Source organism: Megalobrama amblycephala, linkage group LG10, assembly GCF_018812025.1.
Source record: "Megalobrama amblycephala isolate DHTTF-2021 linkage group LG10, ASM1881202v1, whole genome shotgun sequence".
NCBI lineage: Eukaryota > Metazoa > Chordata > Actinopteri > Cypriniformes > Xenocyprididae > Megalobrama > Megalobrama amblycephala.
In genome coordinates this window covers 5,558,811-5,577,804 of record NC_063053.1, presented here as the reverse complement: position 1 = coordinate 5,577,804, position 18,994 = coordinate 5,558,811, and the positions used below count along the sequence as shown (strand labels likewise).

At 36.7% G+C, this 18,994-nt stretch overlaps 1 protein-coding gene across 1 annotated transcript; it reads right to left on the bottom strand.

The window, feature by feature from the left end:
- Window positions 1-7: 7 nt before the first annotated feature.
- On the bottom strand, window positions 8-18,007 carry LOC125276551 (glutamyl aminopeptidase). The gene is made up of 20 exons (XM_048204119.1): window positions 17,022-18,007; window positions 13,979-14,120; window positions 11,980-12,111; window positions 11,739-11,859; window positions 9,614-9,768; window positions 8,706-8,819; window positions 8,450-8,584; window positions 7,463-7,528; window positions 7,315-7,380; window positions 5,628-5,788; window positions 5,071-5,150; window positions 4,822-4,958; window positions 4,161-4,216; window positions 3,817-3,967; window positions 3,587-3,660; window positions 3,196-3,300; window positions 2,919-3,101; window positions 1,219-1,359; window positions 1,057-1,138; window positions 8-453 (listed from the first exon to the last, which is right to left on the bottom strand). The coding sequence occupies exons 1-20, from the start codon at window positions 17,654-17,656 to the stop codon at window positions 292-294; spliced, it is 2,898 nt and encodes a 965-aa protein (XP_048060076.1). The 5' UTR covers window positions 17,657-18,007; the 3' UTR covers window positions 8-291.
- Window positions 18,008-18,994: the final 987 nt, after the last annotated feature.

Genomic DNA, 18,994 nt, shown 5'->3' with positions numbered 1-18,994 from the left:
CAATGACTTGTTTTAAAGATTCCTGAATTTATAAGCATCCTTTATGACATTTATTTTACATTACAAATAATTAATTTGATGTATATTGAGAAACATTAAATAAAGAAACAATGTACAGTGCCTAAGGATTTGTAATGCCTAAGAAAATATGTTTTAAAACTGTCATGGCAACAGAATCCAAGACTATTTTGTCATGAGAGTGTTTTTAATTATGGCTCTTAGCTAAAGTTTCATTTTCAAGCTGCCCTGAGCAATTCATTGACAAATTTAGTGGGATGTGGGAAAAACTGTTCAGATGCTGGAGTCTTCCATCACATTGTTCTCCAGCCAGACTCGGATCTCCTCCTGGTTCCGTCGCATCCATTCAATATTGTTCTTCACAGTCTCTATTGCCTGCTTCCTGGGCATCTCACCTGCTCCTGCATTCGGGTTCAGGGCAAAAAAGTGCTCCATCTAGAAAAAAAAAAACAATTTGTGACAGTCAAACATTGAGACATTTTACACAAAACTGCATTAAAAATTCAAAATCCAGTAAGTAGTAGCAAAGTCCCTTTAAGACAAGTCATTTCACTCGGCGGCCATCTTTGAAACGCTTCTCGGGCATCCTGGGCATCATGCAATCTCTTTGAATGGGGAAACATCAAATTCTCCAAAACTGTTCGCCAACCTTACGATTAAATTTCATATTTGAAATCACCAATGAAATCTAACAACAACCGGCTCATAAATTTAGTTTCTAAACGCTCGAATCATGACAAAAAACTGTATTTTTCAGGCTGGATCAAGCTAATGCGCATGCGCAGACCTAAATGCGCGTCTCTTCTGAGGCGCGCGTCTGACTGTTTCTATAGAAACCGGTGATTCTAACGGCCGCTGAAGTGACGCGATGACTTTACCAGTCGGCGATTGGCTCTTATTTAGAAGGCGGGACTTATTCCGCCATATTGCGCGTTACACTTTCTCCCATTCAAAACAATACGAGTGACACGTTTTGTGTTATTCTATAGTCTTTGGTAGTAGTAAGCTAGTATTCCAAACACAGTCTTTGTGTCTCACCTTCCACAGCTGCAGCTCGGTGTTGTATGTAGTAGTAATTCTGGAGGGCAGGCGGCCCAAGTTCCTGTCATTGATAGTATATCTAGAACAGACATGAGATCATATATAACAACAGAAGAACACTGATTTTCCCTATTCCTTTCAACTGTTGGATGAACTAACCTGTTCACTAGGTAATCCCAGTTGAGCGTCATCCAGTCCCAGGCCATGGTTTTGCCATATGCGTTGTGTGACACATACTGCACTAAAGTAAAAACATCTTGACTCCTTATAATGCTTTCATTTTTAGCGGCTTCAAGCAACCTGATAGAAAAGAAAAACATTTGAACAAATTAATTATTAAGTGCTTTTACTATGTCAAAGGGCCTGTTTACATCTGGTATTAAGATGCGTTTTGGTCGATCAGATCACAAGGAGACACATTCCCGTTTACACATGGTATTTTAATCTGTCTCTTTTGTCCACTTTCAACCACTTCTGTTCTGATTTCTTTGTGTGGAGAATCTATGGGTAAATGTAATGGCTTTTTCAGATCTTTTGATCTAATGGATGAAATAAGCTTGCGCAATTTACATATGAAGATGATGAAAAACATACAGAGAGCATCAGCTTTCATTTCTGCGCCGAGAAAATCAGGAATGGTGAGATAACATTGTGCTTGGTATGTTTTTCATCTTCAAATCAAACTTGAATCTTCAGCCGACAAAGTTTAAATCCCATTTGGCTAGCACACTTCTCATAAAGTTTACGTGTTAGGTCAGTAGGTGGTCTTTTGTGGCACATTCGACCACATGATCGTTTCCACAACAAAACCAATCCGGTCAAATGTGTTTTTGACTACCTCTGGAAGTGGTTGAAAGTGGACAAGCTCAAAACGTTTTACACCTGTTAAAACCTGTATTTAGCATCAGCCGAAATGCATCTTAATACAGGGCAAAGTCCCTTTAAGACAAGTCATTTCACTCAGTGGCCATTTTTGAAACAGTGCAGCTCATATCTTGAATGGGTAAACATCAAATTCTCTAAAGCTGCTCGCCAAGCTTTCGATTAAATTTCATATTTGAAATCACTAATGAAAACTGACAACAACAGTCTCATAAATTTTGTTTCTAAACTCTTGAGTCATGACAAAAAAACAGTATTTTTCAGGCTGGATCAAGCAAATGCGGGCAATACGCATGCGTCCCTATAGGAAGCGCGCATCTCACTGTTTCTAGGAACCGGAGCTGCTAACTGCAACTGCAGTGATGTGATGACTTTACCAATCGCTGATTGGCTCTTATTTAGAAGGCGGGACTTATTCCGCCATATTGCCCGTTGCACTTTCTCCCATTTATAATGATAAGAGTGCACCGTCTTTCTATATAAAGTCTTTGAACAGGGCCAAAGAGATCAAAGCATGTGGACATTTTGTTCATCTAATAAATAGTGGTGGTAGCATACTAAAATCTCATCTGAGAAGCAAGAGGAGAATGATTTTTTTGTGTGTGTGCAATTTAGCTATGACTTAGTCATGTGTTCCTGTAGGTGAAAGGATCTGAAGCACTGTCAGTATTTTCACTTTACATTAAAAGTTGCAATGAAATGGAAGTAGTGACAGATCTTTTCTACTATATTATGTACATCCAAAAATAATGGGTTATCAAAAAAGAAAAATGCATTGGTTCCATGCATCATTGTTGATTGAATTCTGAGATGTGGGTGTTGCACTCCAGCATACGTCACCAGAGAGAAGTCTGTCAGGATGACTGAGTTATGACATTTTCATTCAAAAATAAAGCATATTTTTGGAAGAATCACTCACAGTAAAATCTATATCATGCATTTCAGCTTTAACACTGCACTAGGAAGAGGGAGATTACCTATGAAGGAGATCGACATTTTCTACTGAAGCCAGGCCATAGAGCAGCTTGTCTTTCTCCTGGGCAAGAGTGGCAGAGAGATACCTCTGGAACATGATTTCCCAGCTCCGACTTTCCAAGTCTGATTTTGAGTTCTTCATTCCGTATCGGTACACCAGCAACCGCAAGTTGACGGGCACACTGCTGCTCCCCAATCAGAGAAAGAGCCTCTTTGATACACTGACACTGAGTGGACCACTATATATCTTGTGAGGAATATATGTATGAATGTGATTACCTGATTGTTCCATCAATCCATTTATTGAAAATGTCAGAGGCTTGGTCAAGAGCTACCTGGTCATTCATCTGACATGCAATGCCTAAAACGGTCTCTCTCAGAAGTCTGTACAGGAAAAAAAAAAAAAGAAAGAAATTCAGGGGCTGTTTAAACACCGTTTTCAACTAAAATGGGGGAAAAAAAGAACTTTTAATTTTTGGAAAAATAAAACTTTTGGACGCCACTGTATATGGGCGTACGTACACACATGCAAACTATTTATGCATGTGTGTGTTTATACAGTATATGCAGCATTTAACTCTGAGGTTTACAAGACTGATTAATCCAAGAATGTGTCCTTGGCCTGACGTATAAGAGAGTTTTTTAGTTAGTTCTGCCAAAAAATTCTCACCGCTGTGTTTGGGTCCCTTCATCAATCCACCCAAGCGCACTGGATATCTTCTGCACATGGTCACGGAAGAGTTTCTGATTTGAAACAGAGCATATGAAAAACAGAAGATGTGAAATAGTAACTTCTTTCAACTTCTTTCATAAATCTCCTGCTTGGAATAACATTTCACATGTTTTTTTCATAAGGACTGTTGTCATGCTCTGGAAGGCAGTGAAGACTTTGGGCCCAACCTGAAATTTGGGGTACAGCGTTCGGTCATCAGCCAGCATGTCTCTGACATAGGAGATAGAGGTAGCTACTCGATCCCACACAATATACTCCGTTTCATTGGCCAGATATCTTGTTAAGTTGAATGCATTTCCATAATCGACAATATCTGCCCTGATAATGCAAAACAAATGGCAGCACTTTTAAGCATGACTTCATCAGACTTACTTTCTGACCTCCACTATAACCATAAAAAGCTGTGCTATGTAAAATCATCTCAAATTCATTTTTTTTTTTTTTTACTGTCAACAAGTCGAGATTGAAAGCATAAGCGTTCTGCATTTGGAAAATGTTTGTATTAACTCACCGTCCAAATGCAAATACATCATCAATATAGCTGCTTCGATCAGTTGCATCATACACCTAAAAAAGATAAACATCATGTGAATTAATAAAGCAATAAGCCCCACGAAGCCGTGGTTTACAGTGAATTTATAACAGCTAAGGGGCGTTGTATGAAAACCCCCTTAGCTGTTATAAATTCACTGTAAACCACGGCTTCACAGGGATTATTGCTTTTATAAAACGGTTACCACACAATACAAATATTAAAACCAAAATATATGTATCAATGCAACTTTCATGAAGTAAAATCATCAAAAGGCATTTTTACAGTGTTAGACCCTCTTGTTGCTAGGCTTATTGTTTTGTACATTATAGCGGACTACTTTTTTCTTAGGGGAAGCTTTATACAGGCAGTGTTGTCATTAAAGCGAGAAAAGTGATTAATTCAACAGCGATTCAACCGTGCTTTCAACCGAAACAATAAACAATACCCAGTCTCTGGAAACCCTATGGCAACAGCATCGCATATAGGCATGAATATAAAATAATTTAAACTCAAATTAGTATTTCATGTAAATGTATTTATTTTACATGGTCACTGTCATTAAAAACAAACATACTTATTTCTTTTCTCTCTGTAGCTACAATTCTGTTAGTTAGTTCTGAAATATCAATGATAATACCGTATGATCTGTGAAAAGTTGCTCGGCAATAGCGCTCCACACACTGTCGTGGTGATTTACTCGATAAAAGCCAATGTGGTCTTTGTTGACTTTGATAAGACCATCGGTAGCAGGAGAGTATCCAGAAATGACTGCCTCTAATTAAACACAGGCCAATGACAGAAATTATTTACACAGCAGAAAACCTTAATTAAAACAACTTATTCCTCAGATAAGAAAAAAAAAGTCTAAGCATATAATCTTATTAACCTGTTTGTCCTTTGTCAAATAAGAAAGAGTTGTTTTTGGAGTCGAATGTGCTCCATTTCACAGGAATGGTCCAGTTGTATCTGTGGGACAAGAGATCATTGTGAACTAATGAATTTTTCTGTGTGCCAAATGAGAGAAGAAGAATCAGAGGTGAGTTCAGTTCATTATCTGTGTTCCTGTGAAGAATAATGAGGAGAATTATTATTTGTAATCATGTTGTAGTTTATTGGGGACAGATGAGATAAGGACCTAAATAATACTGCTTTTCAGGTCATGGGTTGTGACCGTAAAATGAGTTGTAGGTTTGTTCTGATTGTGAACAGTAAGAATAAACAATAATTGTACAGAATTTTAAAAGGGAGGACAAAAACACTTTCCATGTATTTTGTTGTTGACGTCAAATGCTGTGCATTTGTTTAAACAGTATTTTTGGTGCAAATTCATGTCACTTGGCAGTATTGCTAATACAATATTTGGCTTAGTGGTAATATTATTGAATTCCAGTATTTGATTCCACAGACATCATAATTTTAGTGTGGGAATATCATCAGACTCACCCAAGGGGAGTGTTGGGTTGGCTGGGGTCAGCATTGGGGTCCAGGAGGAACCTTTTCTGGGTGAGTTTAGCTTCAGTGTCTGTGTTGGTCAGCTGCAGAAGAGGATAACCCATCTGCTTGGTCCATGTGTCCATAATGTCTGCCACAGGTAAGCCACTCTCCTAAAGTATGACCCAAGATATATATATAATATGTATATATCTATATAGTGTGCAGACTAATATTTATAGAAACATACATATTTATAAATATATAAAAACATATTCCAATTTTATAACTTGATCATTATATATACATGTTAATATTTTCACACACACAAAATGGTTTTAAGCCAGTTATTTATATATTTTGATGTAGTGTGTCAGTAGGAAATATCAGTTTACATTTCCAAACATTCCTTTTGCACACAAAAATCTCACTGGATTATTACAATTAATGGCAAAAGGAAGGTTTGAAAATGTAAACTGATATTTCTGATATAGTTAACACTTTATTTACGACAGTCCACTTTAGACATTTACTGACTATAAGTAACTTTGCAAGTATGTGTCAACTTATTCAACTAACCCTAACCTAACAAGTCTACTAATTCTTTAATGAGAGATAGTAGACATGTATTTGAAAAGTTACTCATAGATAGTGGACTATCGAAATAAAGCGTAACCTATATTTTGCCCTAAATGTGTCACAACATATGTAGCATTAAAGGTGCCCTAGAATCAAAAATTGAATTTACCTTGGCATAGTTGAATAACAAGAGTTCAGTACATGGAAATGACATACATTGAGTTTCAAACTCCATTGTTTCCTCCTTCTTGTGTAAATTTGATTTGTTTAAAAGACCTCCGGAAAACAGGCGAATCTCAACATAACACCGACTGTTACGTAACAGTCGGGATCATTAATATGTACGACCCCAATATTTGCATATGCCAGCTCATGTTCAAGGCATTAGACAAGGGCAGCCCGTATTAACGTCTGGATCTGTGCACAGCTGAATCATCAGACTAGGTAAGCAAGCAAGAACAATAGCGGAAAATGGCAGATGGAGCAATAATAACTGACATGATCCATGATAACATGATATTTTTAGTGATATTTGTAAATTGTTTTTCTAAATGTTTCGTTAGCATGTTGCTAATGTACTGTTAAATGTGGTTAAAGTTACCATCTTTCTTACTGTATTCACGGAGACAAGAGCCGTCGCTATTTTCATTTTTAAACACTTGCAGTCTGTATAATTCATAAACACAACTTCATTCTTTATAAATCTCTCCAACAGTGTGTAATGTTAGCTTAATGTTTAGCACTATCAAACTCTTTCAGAATCAAATGTAAACATCCAAATAAATACTATACTCACATGATCCGAAGCATGCATGCAGCATGAGGGTTATATTAGCATGTGTGAACTTTGTTTATGCACTGTTTTATAGTCGAGAGCGAGAGATTAAAAATTAAAATTAAAATTAATTTAAAAAAATCTATGGGGTATTTTGAGCTAAAACTTCACAGACACATTCAGGGGACACCTTAGACTTATATTACATCTTGTAAAAAAACGTTCTAGGGCACCTTAGACTATATATATATATATATATATATATATATATATATATATATATATATATATATATATATATATAATCGTTAACATGGCAAGGTATAACCAATAAAAGCTACTTACATCAGCCAAGGCTTTCCAAAAATCTGCAGTCTTAGCATTCTGAAAGGGGTAGGCTTTCAGATATCGCTGTGGTAAAAAAAAAGAGGTTTTATTTAAGATATAAGTGTGGAGTCATTGGAAAATGTATGTAAAAAGTGAGGCGCCTTACTCGACATCCATCCCTAAATTTGTCACGGCCAAGCAATTCCTCCAGCATACGTAAAATAGAAGCGCCCTAAAGCAGAATGAGATTAGAGCAACCAATACATAGCAAAAAGAGATACAAGATTAGTTCACTTCAGAATTCAAATTTCCTGATAATTTACTCACCCCCCATGTCATCCAAGATGTTTATGTCTTTCTTTCTTCAGTCGAAAAGAAATTAAGTTTCCAGGATTTTTCTCCATATAGAGGACTTCACTGGGGTACAACAGGTTGAAGATCCAAATTGCAGCTTCAAAGGGCTCAACACAATTCCAGACGAGGAATAAGGGTCTTGTCTAGTGAAACGATCGGTCAAAAAAAGAATTTATATACTTTTTAACCACAAATGCTCATCTTGCACTGCGATGCGACGCGCCACGCATTACATAATCATGTTGGAAAGGTCACGTGTGACGTAGGTGGAAGTACCGCGGTAGGGCAAAGAAACTCAACATCTCATTTTCTCCTCCAACTTCAAAATCATCCGACATCATTGTTTTACCTTTTTATTGTAAAGGCAGTTTGACTTAATCTTTACACGTTCACTTTGTAGACACTGGATCTGTACTTTCGCCTACGTCACGTGTGACCTTTCCAACGTGGCGCATCGCAGAGCAGTGCAAGATTTGTGGTTAAAAAGTATATACATTTTTATTTTTTTTAGAAAATGACCAATCATTTCCCTAGATAAGACACTTATTCCTCGTCTGGGATCGTGTAGAGCCCTTTAAAGCTGCAATTTGGACCTTCAACCCGTTGGTAGCCAATGAAGTCCACTATATGGAGAAAAATCCTGGAATGTTTTCCTCAAAAATCGTAATGTAATTTTTTCGACTGAAGAAAGAAAGACATCTCGGATGACATGGGGGTGAGTAAATGATCAGGAAATTTTAATTCTGAAGTGAACTAATCCTTTAATAGATCAACATAGGTCAGGCATCACTGACTTTACCTTGTTATATGAGATGGCATCGAACACAGATGTGATCTCAGCAGGGCTGGACACATCCACAATAATAGGATGGGAGGAGAGAAGAGCATCATCAACCATGACAGGAAATACATCATTGATAAGTATGATGTCACGCTGTTGAATTGAATACAGAGATTGAATTGGGCATAAACATGACATCCAGCCTCAGTGGGATGCTTTCAGAGAGATATTGCCTATTAAGGAATATATTTGAATGATTCAGGCATGTGCTCACCATTCCCCAGTCAGACTCGGCTTGTTCCACTCCCACATACTCAAAAAAGCTGGCAAAGCCCTCGTTCAGCCACAAGTCGTCCCACCAGTCCATAGTCACAATATTTCCAAACCACTGCAGATTAAAGACAAAACAGCTCCTTAAACGGTAGACCCCAAATACCTCATGCTTATTCAGCCCTGTATTGTTCCTGTAACAGTGCCTTTAATAAAATGTTTATTCAAAGCGAAAAAAAATGTGGCAAAGACATATTTCAAAAATTCAATACACGAACAAAATCATCAGCATCAGCAGTCAGCATGATGAAGGCTGAACAAAAGACTCTGCTTTGAGTGAATGACTTTGTAAGGAAATAAGTTACCAATCTAAATTACATTATGATTTTAGAACGTCTATAAAAGGTTTTTACAGTATTATAATATGACGTTTTTAGCCCTGTGCAACTTCGGGTTGTTTTTTTTGGATTCCGACTGCTTCCAACAACCTTGGACCTGGCCATAAAAAGATAATCTTATCAGTAAGCAGTGTGACTGCTATCATTATCCAAAAAAACATCACTGCGTTGGATGCCCCTGAGAGGGTGTAATATGTAACTGTGTGATAGCAATCTTTATGGTAATCTCTGTCAGTCTTGTTACTGTAAATGTGCCTGATAAATTCAGCCTTTTCGATTGAAAATGCAGTTACAGGAAACAGTAAAATGAGATGCATGTTCAGCACAGGGTGTTCTGCCAAGGCCCGTTCTGACGTGTGACTGATGATGTGTAGGCAATTGTCCTCAATTTGCGCAGTGTCCTGGACAGAGCACCAAACACTGCTTCCTATAAATGATATAACGCTGGACATGATGCTAAGGTTATCTAGCTTCACAACTTGTACTCTTTCAGATATGTGATAGGGTTAGTAACCTGGTGAACAAGCTCATGCGCAATGACACTGGCCACTCGCTGTTTGTTGATTGAAGAGGACTCCTTGTCATCGAACAGCAGGTTGGTTTCTCTGTAAGTAATCAACCCCCAGTTCTCCATCGCTCCTGTCCCAAAGTCTGGGATTGCTATCTTATCTGCAGCAGAGACAGAATACAGACTTTTGTCACAATAATTATTGTATAGATGGACATGATATGAATCAGCTGATAAGATAAAATATGTCATGAATCAGTGCCTTTTGATTAGATCAGTTTTTACAGCTATTTCAAATTGTAAAAGGGTAAATGACAAATAAGAACGTTTAAAGATTATTTCATTTTTAAAAAATGTGCTCTTTGTATTAATTTTGGTTACATATGATTTTGGAAAAAAAAAAAAAAAAACTTTTTTAACAAATATCATGAATGATTAATTCATAAACATAATGTTTTGGGGGAGTTGCATTTTTGACATTTTGTGGTATTTGACTTTTTTTTTTTTTGCTTGTTGATCATGCCCAAGCGGCAACCTCCCCCAGTCTCTCCTGAAGCCAATGCGGAAGTGATTTAAACTGCGATTCATCGACTGGCCGCTAGGAACAGGCTCCAAAAGAGAGCAGAATCTCATTGAGTCCCATGTTAAATTGGCCAAGTTTACAGCAGAAAAAAACATGTTTACAAGTTGGTTCAAATTGTGGTTTTGGTCTATACTGCTAATTTTGCCCTTCATGACAACTGTGTTTTTTTCTAACTCATTCTTTTAAATTATATTAAGCCTTAAAGTTCTGCATAATTAAGGGCGTGGTCACTTGAGTGACAGGTAGATGCCGCTGCTGTCTGTGAGCCGTTACTTTACCTCAGCTAATTCCAGCCACTGAATTTGGCATATTTGTGCTCGATTATTTTATACAATTATAAAATATGGCTTGCTGTATAATATTCGAGACTGATGTGTGTCTGTGTAGATGTGCATGCATGCGGAAGAAACAGAACACACGTTGTTGGATCGTGGCATTGGCTAAAAGTTTTGTTTGTGAGATTTACTACAATGACAACTCTGACAGCACTGCTTGGATATTATAACTAAAACTGCTGCACTATTTTGAAAAAATATACTTTGGACACGGGCTCATTTGTTTGTTAGATACGATCGTATACAGTTTTACAACATAAACGCTGCTCAGATTGCATTATTTCTTGAAGAACGATGACAGAGAGCAGATCATTCAGAAGAAATGTTATGCAAACAATGGATAATATATCAATATTTCATGGACAAAAAGTACTGTTTTTTGTTTTGCAATGGACATTTAGATTTTACCCAAGTGCCACAGATTGGATTCATCTCGCGATCTCTATTATAAAGGTATGAAGTCCCATTTTGATTTTCCATGTTGTTATGCACACCCAACACAAATTACTGGTGTTGGAGCATCTATATCTTAAAAAAAAAACACCGTAGATTGACAGTAAACCTTTATAACTTTCTGATGATAAAACTTATCTTCATTAATAATTTAGATAGTATCTAGATAGATAGCTCCTTTGCTTGCTAACATGGTCACGTCGAGCTAGGCGGGCGTGGTTTCAGCAACCAGTCACATTAGCTCAAACCACCTCCCTGCCTCTTTGCCCATTTTCAGTTATCCGGGAGTGACGTGCGGTGACGCGCAGCTAAGATGGCCGCGGCCTCATTTACGCGTCAAAATCTCAAAATCATGGTCAAAACTGCTGTTCAGAAATCTATGGGTGACGTCACGGATACTACGTCCATATTTTTTTACAGTCTATGGTCATGCCACATGACAAGTCTTTCAAAAAATAAGAAGCAATAAATCTGTTAAAATATTTTTTTTTTCTAAGACATCATCACAAAAAAGTATGTCCACTTACAGTAATTAATTAACAAGGGTTTCTTTTAAGAATTTTTTTCTTCATTATGATATTGACAGAGCTTAAAATGAATATCACAATAAACTTTAATTCAAAAATCATGTTAGAGTTGTATTGAAGTTACTATATGTATGATTTTTTTAAATAAATTAATAGATCCAGAAAAAAATGATGATGATGATGATACCCCTAATATGCTAAACAGTTAAAAATTGTGAAAATGTATGATTTACCGAGTTTCTCTATAGAATATTCCATGTCAAAATACTCCTCAAAGTAATCAAATATTATCTTAGTGACATTTGCAGCATATTCAGCGGTGGAGATCTGCAAAGGCTGAGCATAGATCCGCAACTGTCAGGAGGAGAGAAAGAGATGAATAATGAAAATCCAGAGGTTTCAGTGTTCTGACTGTTAGGAAATATTCAGTAAATCCTGGATTCAGTAAAACAAACATTGAGAGAAATTGCTTACTGGTATTCCTCTGTTCGAGGTTTGCTCCACATATGTGAACTGGTGCACCGCAAAACATACCAGATAGGTACTCATGATTACTGATTTTTTAAAGGAGGTTTTTGTCTTTCCATTTGACACTGTCTCTTTGTTCTGTAAAAGAAAGCCAAAAGATGCATTTAAAGGGTTAGTTCACCCAAAAATGAAAATTATCCTATGATTTACTCACCCTCAAGCTCTAGGTGTATGACTATCTTCTTTCAGAAGAACACAATCGAAGTTATATTAAAAAATATCCTGGTTCTCCCAAGCTTTATAATGGGGGCGTGAGATTTTGAAGCCCAAAAACAGTGCATCCATCCATCATAGAAGTAATCCATACAGCTCCAGGGTGTTAATATAGGCCTTTCTTAAAGCGAAGTGATGGGTTTTTGTAAGAAAAATATCAATAACTATAACTTTATCAATTTTAATAACTAGCTTCTGGTATGCATCGAGTATGGTGAAAGAGTGACCTGTGAATGACGTTGATGTAGGAGTATCATAAGCTTAGACGGCTCTTGCGGTCCTCTGACATTTCTCTTTAAAAATTCTCGTTTTAGACTTCAAATTTGTGACCGTCATTTTATTTTGCTCTATTCTTTGCACTTTCGTGTTCGTCATTGCATCATGCGTTGGGTCAGAGGTTACTCTTCCACCGTAAATCGATGCATATGGTTATCAGCCAGAAGCTAGTTTTAAATATGGATATTTTTTCTTACAAAAACCCATCGCTTCCCTTCAGAAGGCCTTTATTAACCCCCTGGAGCCGTATGGATAACCTTTATGATGGATGGATGTGCAAAATCTCACTCCCATTATATATATTCTTTAATATAACTCCGATTGTGTTCGCCTGAAAGACGATAGTCATATACACTACCGTTCAAAAGTTTGAGATCGGTAACATTTTTAATAACAGTTTCATCTGCTCACCAAGGCTGTAAAAATACAGTAAAAACAGTAATATTGTGAAATATTATTACAATTTAAAATAACTGTGTACTATTTGAAAATATTTGAAAATGTAACTTATTCTTATGTTGGCAAAGCTGAATTTTCAGCATCATTGCTCCACTCTTCAGTGTCACATGATCCTTAAGAAATCATTTTAATATGCTGATTTGCTGATCAAGAAACATTTATTGTGCACACATGTACAAAATATTTGTGTACAATATTTTTTTTTCAGGATTCTTTGATGAATAGAAAGTTCAAACGAACAGTGTTTATTTGAAATATAATCTGTTGTTACATTTTAAATGTCTTTACTGTCACTTTTGATCGATTTAATGCATCCTTGCTGAAAAAAAATATTAATTTCTTTAAACTCTTCTCAAAAAAAAAATAAATAAAAATTCTTATTGACCCCAAACTTTTGAACGGTAGTGTATAATGTTACAAAAGCTTTGTATTTCAGATAAATGCTGTTCTTTTGAACTTTCTATTCATCAAGGAATCCTGAAAAAAAGTAAAATCAATGTTAAATACAACTGTTTTTAACATTGATAATAATAATAAATGTTTCTTGAGCAGCAAATCAGCATATTAAAATGATTTCTGAAGGATCATGTGACACTGAAGACTGGAGTAATGATGCTGAAAATTCAGCTTTTCCAACACAGAAATAAATTACATTTTATATTATATTCCAATAGAAAACAATTATTTTAAATTGTAATAATATTTCACAATATTACTGTTTTTACTGTATTTTTAATTAAATAAATGCAATCTTGGTGAGCAGAGAAAACTTCTTTTAAAAATATTAAAATTCTTACCGATCCCAAACTTTTGAACGGTAGTGTACACCTTTGAGGATGAGTAAATTTTTTGGTGAACCATCCCTTTAAGAGTAATGCTAACCAAAACCATACAACCACACACCTGCACATAACGCATTAGCAAACTGATGGTTCTATTCTTGGTTTAAACATTGGTTCAAACTCCACAAACTGTTTTGAAGACAGGGGCAGCATACCTCCACAGGCATGTTGGACAGCGCTTCATATGCACTGTCATGGGTGATGGAGATTGTGTAGGTGGCCTTTTTGTTGGGCTCATCAAAACAGGGAAAAGATTTACGAGCGTCTGTGGGTTCATGGTCTGTTGCAGCAATTTTCCTGTAAAAGATCAGAGTGGGGTTTATGAAACTCAACCAGTGGTTTACGTTTACCCCAGCAACAACGCGGGGAAAGTCCAACCACATTTTCATTAACATCTAATCAAGTTTGATTACGGCCAAAATTAAACTCACTGCCGGTTCTATGTGTGTGCAATAAAATAGATTTTGGTGGCCTCTGAAGTTTTGCCCAAATGCTTTAAAACAAAAGTAAAAAGTGATTGAGACATTGATAAACGTGATTCATAGTTCTTAGACATCATAGATAATAAAGACTTGTTTGTTGATCATATATGATATGAAATGATATATGATCATGATGTATGAGCTGGTATTTCATAAAATATTAGAAATGGCATACTTTACTATTTCCTATTGTAAGCTTGTTTAACTGTTAGTTTTTAGTATATGAAACTAGTGCAGTAATAGTGGTAAAAGCCATATTACTTCATGAATAAATAAGCTTTAGCAGATGTAGATCTCTCATTCTTGGCACCTTTCTGCTTTTGTTCCAAGAAATGAGGGTCCAGGTCAGTTCAGTGCAGTTGTTAAAATTGCACACCATTCCCAAATCGGATAACATACTGTGACTCTACTAACAGCTTGGCAGTACTCACCAAGCACTGAAAATAAATGGCACGTGTAGCATTGTTAAATACTTAAAGGTCGGGTAAGCAAATTGTTTTATAAACACTTTTTGTTATACTGGTTGAAACTCTCTTCACATCCTGCTAGCAATCATTAATAGAAGTGGTCTGAATATTAAAACGTACATAAATCTTCTGTGGAAGTCTCAGGACCAAAAAATGTTTGTCCAATCATTGCATTCAGTCCAAAGATTTATATGCCCAATCATTGCTTTCGGACTCAGATTTATGTTTTTATGTCAGCTATCAACGGCGAAATGAATCTGCAGCAATCAGGTGGTACAAGTAAGAGCTGGAAGTTGAATATGTTCATTATTATTGCTTTGGACATGAGGTAGTTTATGTCTCGTCACATGTCTTTGGAGATGCTCTGAAGGGAGAGTGAGATGCTTTCAAAGCTTTCTTGCTATTCCTAGCCGCTCCGAAATCGCCTACCCTACTGCTAACATTGTAATCTCATTGGGATTTTCCACCATTTTTGATATCTCCCTCAGAGACTATAATTAAATTCTCCTTGGAGCAGAGCTCTCAGACCTTCTTATCCAAACCATGAGCTAAATTCAGACAATCAGAAGATTGGAGACTGTCTATCTGTTCCCTGTCACAAATCAGAGGAGCTGAGATGTAATTGTGAGAAAATTGAGATAAATAAGCTGGCAAGACATTTCTGGGACATGTTGTAATTTGGTAAAAGGTCATTTGCATTAGTGAGATATCACTTTTGGAGCCAAGCAGTAAATGATACATTTAAAAAAAAAAAATAACCTGGTTAATATCTGAAATTACTGCAACAATAATAGGTCATCTAGAGTACAGAGAGATAACCTAGGGTCTACTAACCAAGCCATGTCACCTAAAGTTTAGGGTAACAAAGTTTTGTAGTACAAGAGTGACAATGACGGTACTGATAAAAGGTTTACCATTTGGTGTTGTCTCATGGCCCTGAAATGATGAACTGTAACATCCTTATCTGAGCACCTGCTTAGTAACTATTACAGACATATAAAAAAATAATCCATAACTAAATTGCATCACGTCATCTGTTAAACTCTGTACAGAGTTGTAAAGTACTTGAATAACTGTATTTCATCACAATACGCAATTATTATTTTGTGGAACTTACTCAACAGAAACTGAATAATGGTATACCACTGTATATATATATATATATATATATACATATATATATACAGTACAGTCCAAAAGTTTGGAACCACTAAGATTTTTAATGTTTTTAAAAGAAGTTTCGTCTGCTCACCAAGGCTACATTTATTTAATTAAAAATACAGTAAAAACAGTAATATTGTGAAATATTATTACAATTTAAAATAACTGTTTTCTATTTGAATATATTTCACAAAGTAATTTATTCCTGTGATGGCAAAGCTGAATTTTCAGCATCATTACTCCAGTCTTCAGTGTCACATGATCCTTCAGAAATCATTCTAATATGCTGATCTGCTGCTCAAGAAACATTTAATGTGTACAATTGTACAAAATATTTGTGTACAATATTTTTTTTTCAGGATTATTTGATGAATAGAAAGTTCAAAAGAACAGTGTTTATCTGAAATCTAATCTTTTGTAACATTATAAATGTCTTTACTGCCACTTTTGATTGATTTAATGCATCCTTGCTGAAAAAAAATATTAATTTCTTTAAACTCTTCTCAAAAAAAAAAAAAAAAAAAATTCTTACTGACCCCAAACTTTTGAACGGTAGTGTATAATGCTACAGAAGCTTTGTATTTCAGATAAATGCTGTTCTTTTGAACTTTCTATTCATCAAGGAATCCTGAAAAAAAAAGTACACAACCGTTTTCAACATTGAAAATAATCATAAATGTTTCTTGAGCAGCAGATCAGCATATTAGAATGATTTCCGAAGGATCATGTGACACTGAAGACTGGAGTAATGATGCTGAAAATGGTCAGTATTTAATATAAAACAGTTGTTTTATTCCAATAATATTTCACAATAATACTGTTTTTACTGTATTTTTGAATGCAACCTTAGTGAGCATAAGAGTTTTCTTTCAAAAAGAATAAAAAAAGTAGCAAACTTTTGAACAGTAGTGTATATTTACACGTTTTTCACTTTCAGTGACGTATACATGTTTTATAATTCATTAAATTGTGACGGTACACACTTTCAGGTATGATTTTTCAGTACTTTTCATACCCCGGACCTGTGCATACTGACTAATTACGCCACAAAAAATACATTTCTACAATATAGATGTTTCGATGCTTACTTGGTAACTCCATTCTCCTGATACGTGGTCCTGTAGAAACCAACAAGAGAGCCGTTGAGCCAGCCCTGGAAGTGAAGAGTGAGGATGTAGTGCTCTCCTGTCCCAGTGACACTCAGCTGCTCGGCCGCCTCCACCACCACATACTCCTGCGGCGTGTACTGAAAGCATTCCTTCACCCTGACAGAAGTCAATCCGGACGGGCCACTGCGCTGTAAAGCGGGCACCTCGGTGACAAAAGTCTCTCGGATGTGGAGCCACAGGTGCTGACTGGGCTGCGTCAGGGTCAGATGGATGGACACGCTCCCGGTGTAGATGTCCGTATTGAGGTCGGGCTCCAGATGCAGATCGTAATGGAACGGTACCATGTAGTCAGGTAAGCGGAAATTGTTCCATCCGCCGTTTGTGTTGTCGGATGGTTTGCAGGGACCCCGGTCATCTGGCAGTGTTGTGGGTGATGGTGGTGATGGTGTTGGAGTTGGTTTGGTTTCGTCTTCGGATGAGGAGGTCTTCTGGCTTAAGCCAACTCCGAGCCCCACGGCAACACCTGTCACTATGACAACAGCGCAGATGATAGCAGCATGCTTCCCACGGATTAAGTACCGCTTTTCCTTCTTTTCAAACTCCAAACTTTCCATTGCAAGCCGTCAAACGCACACACAGAGTCAGAAAGTGTACAAACACTCAAAGTTCACAAAGTCAGAACACTCTCTCCCTGTGAACCCCCCCACACACACTATCCTTACACTTCCTTTTGCCTCCTAAGAGGGAAAACAGCTGTGTCTGATTCCCAAATGTGTGGACATATGCAGTCCCACACTCACTCATGCAGGGCAGCCTGTGGGAGGCTCAGGAGGTTAAAGCAGGAGTTAAATTTCACCGCCCTCCAAAAAACTGCTCTGATGTCTGTAAGGTCACAGCCACGCGGTTGTCAATGCGTTCACACGGGGAAGTGATCTTAAGTATTAGTGTGGCAAGTCCTCCTACACTAAATCTCATGCTGATAACAGTGATACACAGGGGACAGGGGCTGAATTTGTACCGCCCTCAGTTAAACATAAATCAAAATATGTTAATCAGCAGTCAAAGAGGAATGATCACAAACAAGCATCAGAGAGAGAAACGTGGGGGAGGGAGGCATAGGAAAACAGAGTAATGTGAAAAGAGTTATTATGAGGAGAGGAAGGGGCTTAAGGGAAAGAACTGGGGAATGTTACGAAGCTGATGCGGTTTTAAGTGACTGAACATTTTCAGACATTAAAGTCTACAGCAGGTATATGGAGTGTTACTTTTACAAGTAATGCATTACAATTGCAGTAAAAGTAACTAATTGCGTTACTTAGTTACTTTTTTATGGAAAGTAATGCATTACGTTACTTTTTCGCATCTGGGCTGGGCTTGCTTGTTTGTTTTTTAATAACAAAACAGTTATTCTGTTTTTGGAAAATGTAAAGGCCCTTTCACACCATAATTAAAATGAATAAGCCTCAGGCTGAAGGAAATGCAAAGTGCAGAAAGTTCAGCACTCTCAACAACAAAAAAAGAAACACAAATGTGATGTTTATCTAAAGTCGTTTTTGCTTATTAGTATAGTTGAATTGGATCGGTGAAGGTCAGCAGCAAAGACATCGGTTTATAAAGTGAGATTAAATACATAAAGTATATTTGGGTTATTTAACATTTAATTAGTGCAGGTTTGCGTAATATTCTGAGTTTGCATGTCACTGTTTTTATTCATTTTGAGGAATACTGAATGTTTTTGTGCAAGCGAAATGAGTAAATGCATTCATATTTAGTCTAGAACTACAATAACCATCATGTTCACACAGCGCACACAACACCTCTGTATTTACTCACGATTCCTCTCAACATGTGGACAGGAGAGCTGTCAGTTAACAAATGGGAAAACAAAGTAACTTGTGTTACTTATTTGATAAAGTAACTCAGATATTTTCCTGTGAATTTAAAAGTAATTT

Excerpts from the sequence above, each read along its gene's own strand:
- LOC125276551 (XM_048204119.1), bottom strand. The coding sequence starts at position 17,656 with ATGGAAAGTTTGGAGTTTGAAAAGAAGGAAAAGCGGTACTTAATCCGT. Across the intron at positions 7,529-8,449 it reads ATGCCATCTCATATAACAAG|GGCGCTTCTATTTTACGTAT; the intron begins GTAAAGTCAGTG and ends ATTCTGCTTTAG. Across the intron at positions 7,381-7,462 it reads AATTTAGGGATGGATGTCGA|CGATATCTGAAAGCCTACCC; the intron begins GTAAGGCGCCTC and ends TTTTTACCACAG.